At 37.3% G+C, this 7,528-nt stretch overlaps 1 protein-coding gene across 2 annotated transcripts in view; it reads right to left on the reverse strand.

Annotated features, from left to right (window-relative positions):
• LOC104701181 overlaps nucleotides 1-2,037 on the reverse strand; it is a 3,192-nt gene extending 1,155 nt beyond the window's left edge. The window contains exons 1-9 of one of the 2 annotated variants that reach the window (XM_010416830.2): nucleotides 1,653-2,037; nucleotides 1,455-1,557; nucleotides 1,355-1,380; nucleotides 969-1,193; nucleotides 796-867; nucleotides 614-706; nucleotides 482-523; nucleotides 283-387; nucleotides 35-200 (exon numbers count right to left, since the gene is read on the reverse strand). In XM_010416830.2, coding sequence (XP_010415132.1) covers nucleotides 35-200; nucleotides 283-387; nucleotides 482-523; nucleotides 614-706; nucleotides 796-867; nucleotides 969-1,193; nucleotides 1,355-1,380; nucleotides 1,455-1,557; nucleotides 1,653-1,862 — 1,042 coding nt within the window. In that variant the 5' untranslated portion in view covers nucleotides 1,863-2,037. The remainder of the gene's footprint in view (nucleotides 1-34; nucleotides 201-282; nucleotides 388-481; nucleotides 524-613; nucleotides 707-795; nucleotides 868-968; nucleotides 1,194-1,354; nucleotides 1,381-1,454; nucleotides 1,558-1,652) is intronic. The other variant, XM_019227647.1, reaches the window with a different exon arrangement.

A 7,528-nucleotide genomic window follows, 5' to 3' on the forward strand; every position in this document is an offset into this window, starting at 1 on the left:
AAAAAAAAAAAACAATGTCGTAAGACTTTCTTACCAAGAGTTGTTCCGTTTCTGACCCTTTTGTCATATCTCCAGATGCTCTGATTCGCAAGAAACGCAAAACAAGAGTTATCATCCACGTTGATGTTCCCCAAGAACGTTGTCTGTGTGTAATTCTGAGGGTCTGACGATAGCGTTTCATCGATCACCGCATCCACAGTCTAATAGAATCAAATTTGTAGAAGCAAATAAGTTTTTTGGTCATCAGAAAGATAAAAGCAAAAACAAGAGTGACCCGCTTACGCATAAAATGGCATGGAGTGCTTCCAAATCATCAGGATCAGTGATATTGTAAGAGACCTTGTTTATAGATTTGTCGATATTTTCTCCACCCGCATCTTCTATAAACTGTTTTGTTTGTAAGCAGCATGTTCAGTTGCAAAGATGTTTCCAGATATTGAAAGGAGTAATTAGAAGTTCCAAATGTTACATTACTGAGTACCTTTAGCTTGTGTGATTCCTTAGTGAAACTCCAAATGCATCCCTTGAAGGAAAAATTACACACAATGAGTTCGTAACCAGATATAAACACTGATGTCCAAAACTATCAATTAGAACAATCAAGTTTTCTTACATTTTGATCATATCCCATCCAGGCTACAATTGGCTTGAAGGATTTTGTCTTGTTGGCAGCCATTTGAGACAAGCAAGTATAGCTTGATTTAACCTACAAGGTTCCATAACATACTTTATAAACAGCAAGAATAGGCCATGTAGACAGTTTTTTCAAAGAGAAGCACGAATTGTGTCACTCACCGCATCATAGACTTGATTGGCTTTAGTTTCAAGATTGGTAAAAGCTCCAAGGAATTTGATCCACTCCGCTCGCTTATTCAAGATTACAAAACCAGCATAACTCAGATCAATATGTGAAAAACTTGATCTCTATTTGTTAGGTTCAAATCTATACAAAGATTATAATTTGATACCTGAAGAGGTGTGCCTTCACTGAGTGGGAAAAAATTTGCAAAATTGCAAGTCTGAGGTTGGTCAGTGTCGCTGATGAAATGGGCTGCGAACTGAGATAACACCTGCCCTTGTTGTTCACCTTTGTCAAGCTTAACTACTTCCCCTGCCTCGTAGAGTTTCAGAACACACGGTGAAGCTACCGCTTCCGATGTTATTCCCTTCAAGCTCCCAAGTAATCCAAGTAGCTGTGGATATAAAAACAAACTTTGTTGTTCTGCTCAGAAACCAAATTTTCACCCATTCTAATGCGTGATCCTAAAGAATTGTTTACACTAGTGCCAACCAAAATCGATATCTGATTTAACACAAATCCAAATCTTGAAATTAGCTAGAAAGGAGTGTTTACCTCAAAGAAAGAAACCGGAATGCCTCCTGAATAAGCAAACACAGAGAGATCTCAAAAACAAAGTCTCTAAAACAAAAACAGGGGAAAAAACAGAGCATACCTTGAGAAGATTGAGTGTCAACTGAGTAGTTGATTAGTGGAATCACATATGACTTAATCCTAGAAGTACAATACTTTGTCCGAACGGCCATTCTAGAAGAGTTCTACATATTATCCTCAGATTTTCAGACACGGACCATACCATACAAATGGAAGCAAAAGATAAGAAAAAGACAAGTTAATGATAAGAAGCAAGGACCTGAATAAGGAGATAGCTCTTGCCATCAATGGCGTTCTTGATGACTTTAAAGGTTTGTCCATAATAGATATGGAAATTCTCAGCATCTTCCACTTTTGAAATGCTTCCAACTTTTACATTGTTGGGAGCTCCGTTTGATTCTCTAACTACCATGCACCACAATACTAAAAACAGTACCAGAGGCCAGGAACCTTTAGACAATGAAGACATTATCACTGTTAATGGTGTTAAAGAAAGAAGATAAAATCAACTAAACCCTTTATGAATTTAGATAGGCTCTTCTTGAATTCACAATACAAGTATCTGTAATGTTTCAAGAGGGTAGGGGAGAGAGAGAGAGAGAGAGAGAGAGAGAGGAGAAATATTTTATGACTATTGTTTTCTTTTGGAATGATATACTTTTTTTAATATAGGCTAGCAATTCTATTGGAATGTACTTTTTGTTTTTTGTTTGGTTTTTAAACAATTGTGGAATTCAGATGGAATATTTTGCCTCACTGGACTTCCTTATTTAAGAGTAAATGTATATGCAACCACTATTTTATTAGAAAGACCAGTACAATATTACATTCTACATATTTATGATGACTATATGGAGCTTTCTCTTATGAAAGTTCAAACATATATAAAAACTTAGGTGTCAACATTGCTAAGTCATGCGAATAAACCACTTACTCACTTGCCCATTACCATATAGAGTTTACAAACTCTAAAGGAATAAAATGTCAAAACTTAACATTACATTAAAAAAAAAAACAAGAAGAATGAGGTATTAGCAAGGACTAAGGACTAAGAAGATTATGTTCATTTTTACTGATGGTAAATATTAGTTCGATTTACCGTCAAGCTATTTTCGACCTATCTTCTTCGTTACTCGTAAATGTAGAATAAGAATCCGGTTTAGAAAAGTAGAAAAAAAATCTGTATTATTTTTTTTACTATGCACAACAAATAAAGATTGTAAAAAATCTAGTTGTATGTATAATGATTTAGTTCTTTTAGTGAAAGTTAAAAGTCAGCCTGAATGGAGTGTAATCATGTTGAGGTCATGAAAAGATTGTAACACATACATATAACTTCCTATAAAAAAAATATCACAAAGAAAATAGAAACTGATCAGGTTTTTGATTGGAAGTGAGAACAATAGAGGTGGTGACCCGTGAAGAGAGAGCACGCGACTATTATTGATTTGTCATTTTGTGTTTCAATAGTTAGCACTTTCGCTTTCTTGTGATTTTCTGTCTTCACCCATTACGTCTCACCACGTGCATCCCATCCCCATTACCACAAAGCTCGACTCCAAAGCTTTATGAGATCGTAAAGTAAAGAGATAATAATGCAAATCATGGTCATTTTTAAAGTATTATAGCTACTGCTAATAAATTACAGTAAAGGTATTAACTGTAAGACTTTGAACTCTCAAAGTTGTTAAGGATCTGACAACACAGATTTTACTCTGTTTTTTTGTTTCTTTCTCTGTTTTTGTTTTACATTCAATGTATTTGTTTACTCGATTCTTGTAAACGAAAACCACACTCTTTTATTAGATATATAAACTGTATTTATAGGTTTACATGACACACTTTAACTAAGGGACACATCTCTAGAAGACAACCCAATATGGAGACACACACATACATGTGTAACTGTTTTGTAGTTAACGATTCTATTCATGTCTCTTTGCTGTGTGATACGAATAGTTTATACATAACACAAATCAATTAGTTAACTATATAATATAAGACTCTTCTAAAATAATATAATGAAGACTTGATCACATTCAACACTCCTCCTTGATCATGGCTTCATCGTTACGCCTAGCTCTTTTCGTAGAACCTCGAACCTTAACTTGTTTAAAGGTTTCCTCAATATGTCTGCTATTTGTAACTCTCCTGGACAGTACTCAAGCTTGATCAACCCATTCTGCTCAGCCTCTCGTACAAAATGATATTTGATGTCGATATGCTTGGTTCGACGATGTTGAACAGGATTCTTTCCAATTGCAATCGCTGATTTGTTATCACAGAAGATCCTTACACCCTTCTCTGTCTTGAAGCCAATCTCATTCACCAACCTTTGTAACCATATTGATTGGTTCGTTGCTGAGCAAACAGCAATGTATTCCGCTTCGGCCGTTGATTAAGCCACCGTCTTCTGCTTGCTAGAATTCCAACAAAATGCACCTGATCCGATCGTAAAGACATAGCCACTTGTACTCTTCTTGTCCTCAACTGATCCGCCCCAATCACTATCAGAAAATCCAACCAACTCTGGTTCTTCTACTTGCTTGAATTGAATCCCATATGTCAAAGTACCCTTGACGTATCTAAGGACCCGTTTGTCTTCTTGAAGATGTTGCTTTAATGGAGATGTCATGTAGCGAGACAAATAAGAACTCGCATACATGATGTCTGGTCTAGAAGCACAAAGATACAATATGCCCCCAATCATGCTTCTATACTTCGTAACATTTTCAAACTTTTCATTCAAGACCTCTTCTGTCTTGCCGTGAGGAGCCAATGGCGTTGACAAGCTTTTGCAATCTTGCATCCCAAATTTCTTCAAAAGCTTCTTTGCATACTTCTCTTGTGAGAGAAATATACCTTCTTCGTTTTGTATTACTTCCATACCAAGGAAGTAATTTAGTTCGCCTAAGTTCGTCATCTCAAACTCACTCTTCATCTCCTCTTTAAATTGTTCAATCTTCTTCATGTTGCTACCCGTAACTATGATGTCATCAACATATAAACTGACCACCAATATATCCTCCAATGTCTTCTTTACATAGAGTGCTGCATCATTGATACTTCTCTCAAAACCATTTTTGAGAAAGTAACCATCAATGCGTCCATACCATGCTCTAGGTGCTTGCTTTAAGCCATAGAGTGCTTTGTAAAATTTAAGAACTTTTCCTTCTTCTCCTGCTTCTACAAATCCCGGTGGTTGTTCTACATAAATCTCTTCTTCCAAGTTTCCATTTAGAAACACTGACTTCACATCCATTTGGAAGAGTTTCCATTTGTGTTGAGCTGCAATCGCCATTACCGTTCTTATCGTATCGTATCTTGAAACCGGTGCAAAAGTTTCAAGATAATCTACACCATATTCTTGTGTGAATCCTCTAGCCACCAATCTTGCCTTGTGTTTGATTGCTTCTCCACTTGCATTAGTCTTCAAACGAAAGATCCATTTGACACTAATCACATTTTTATCTCTTGGTCTCTCCACAACTTGCCACGTCTTGTTCTTTTTAATCATCCTCAATTCTTCTCTCATGGCTTCTATCCACCTCTCATCATTCATTGCTTCCTCCAAAGCCTGAGGTTCTTCAGCCATCATAAGACACATTTCGTGTATATGAGCCATCTCTTCAACTTTATCTGTTTGTTCCATCAAATCGTTGATCGATTTGAATCCTCTTGGACCAACGGAGTTTTCTCCTTCTTCAACCGTGTTTTAAAATCCTCTTTTTGAGATTTGTAGCCGGTTGAATGCATCACTTACTTGTTCTACTTGAGTGTTTATATCATTGTTTGCTCCTTGATCTCCTTGTTCCCTTGAAGACTGGATTTTGAATTGTGACATAATTGATTTCTCTACTTCCTTCTTCTCCCAATTCCATGTCTTCTCTTCATCAAATGTCACGTCTCTTGACACTTCGATCTTCTCTTCACTCAATAAGAACACTCTGTATCCTTTTGATTCATTGCTATAACCAACAAATATTCCTTGCCTGGCTTTAGCGTCAAGTTTTCTTCTCTTCTCACTTGGAACATAACATACACACCCAAATATCTTTAAGTGATTAACACTTGGTTTCTTCCCACTTCATACTTGTAATGGAGTCACACCTTTGTCCAATGGCTTCGATGGTAATCTATTTAGCAAATAAGTTGATGTTGCAATAGCTTCAGCCCAAAACCTATTTGATAAACTCCTCTCCGTGAGCATCGATCTAGCCATTTCCACAAGCGTACGGTTCCGTCTCTCTGCAACACCGTTCTGTTGTGGAGTGTAGGGTATTGTTACTTCATGATGTATGCCACTCTCTTGACATAGCTTGATGAATTCTTTTGAAAGAATCTCACCACCTCCATCCGTTCTAAGCCTCTTAATCCGAGTCTCCGATTGATTCTCCACATAAGGCTTGAATATCTTGAATTTTGAGAACACTTCACTTTTGCTATTCAGAAAATACACCCATGTCATCCTGATAGTAGGATTTTACTACTTTACTGAAGTTCAATTCCCTAAGCACTTAAATTGTCATTGTAGTACAAAGGGTGTCAAACCAATTGGGTGAGCTATTAACCACAAAAGATGCAATCAAATCTAGCTAAGTCAAGCGAACCTTAGTTTTGATTTTCTAACAACCTAAGTGAGCAAGCAACAAAAGAAAAGGAGAACTAATAGCAAAACTAAGTAGTGTCTAACAAAACTAAGCAGAGCTAAGCGAAACAAGCAAAACGTAAACTGATGCAAGCAGATGATAAAAGAGAGCTCGTGAGGCTGGGTATCAATGATCCATGAAGTAACTTAGTCTTAATACAAAGATTCGATAAAACTTTAAACAAAGCTATCCCTAGACGAAAGATTCAACAACAGGTCAATCCACTCTCGTGACAGAGACCCTCAAGCCAAGTTACCTCCAGACCTAAATCTCTTTAGCGAAGCATAACAAGGCAGGCATTAACAACCAATCAATCAATGTCAATAAACACCCTAGACAACTAATCTCTTAGGCTAGGCACGTAAATCTCCGGTATTAGCTAGATCAGACATTTCACCAAGCCCTCTCGGGTGGAAATGCCTCGGGTCAAGCTTCAGATGATCAGAAAGAAGCTAGCATGAAGAACACTAATCCAGAAGGGATCTAAAAGATTTAAACATCAAAACCCTAGAAAAGACTAAGAAAACCTCATGGATCTCACCCAACCTCAAGAACTTTAAGAACACTACTCAGAAATCATGAAGCTCAAGAACCCAAACCCAGAAAATTCAATAAGCAACATTATGAAAAGAGATTAAAGAGAGATTAACAAGATTATATAAACTAAAGCATAAAAGAGAGATGTAAAACTATAAAAACTTGAAAGATTAAAAGAGAATTTGAATTACAAAGCCTTAAACACGTTTTGTTTCTTGAGAGAAGTCCTAGAAAATACTAAAAAAAGAGGTTCTCCTTAAGTCTAAACAAATGAGACATATTTATACTAAACTTGTGAAAACCCTAGTCAAAGTCAACGATTTTTAAGTCGGTTGATGCTTAGCACGATCTTGCTCTCCTCTGCTTCCAACAGCTCGATCGAGCTATGCTTTCTCCTCTTTTCCAGCTTTGGTTTCGCGTTCCACTTCAGCTCGATCGAGCTCTTCTTTGTCTCAGACAGCTCGACCGTCTTTTCTTTCAATCAGCTCGATCGAGCTCTGCCTCTTGTGTCAGTCGCTCCGCCTTGTCTTCTGCTCTGCATGCGTTAGGCTAGATTCCGCTTCAGTTGGTCATTCTGCCTTGGTTCGACTTCCTCTGCTTCACTTCGTCTTCCCAGCTCGATCGAGCTCTCTTTCGCCTTGCACTCTGCTCAGCTTCGTGTTCCCAAAAGCTCTCCAAAACCTGATAACAACTCCATATGCAACAATGTATGCAATGCTAATGGAAAACTACTAAGTGAGTGAATTTATGCAAGAATGAGACGCAAATGCTACAAACACAGGATGAAATGATGCTAAAGTGAATGCAAATGAGGATCTAAAACAAGTAAAATGCAGATACATCAACTCCCCCAAACTTATTTCTTGCTTGCCCTCAAGCAAATAATCAAGATTAAGCTTGAAGAAGAGGTTTGAAGGAGGGGGCTCAGAACCAAAACATGCTGATAAAA

This window comes from Camelina sativa, chromosome 7, assembly GCF_000633955.1.
Source record: "Camelina sativa cultivar DH55 chromosome 7, Cs, whole genome shotgun sequence".
Taxonomy (NCBI): domain Eukaryota; kingdom Viridiplantae; phylum Streptophyta; class Magnoliopsida; order Brassicales; family Brassicaceae; genus Camelina; species Camelina sativa.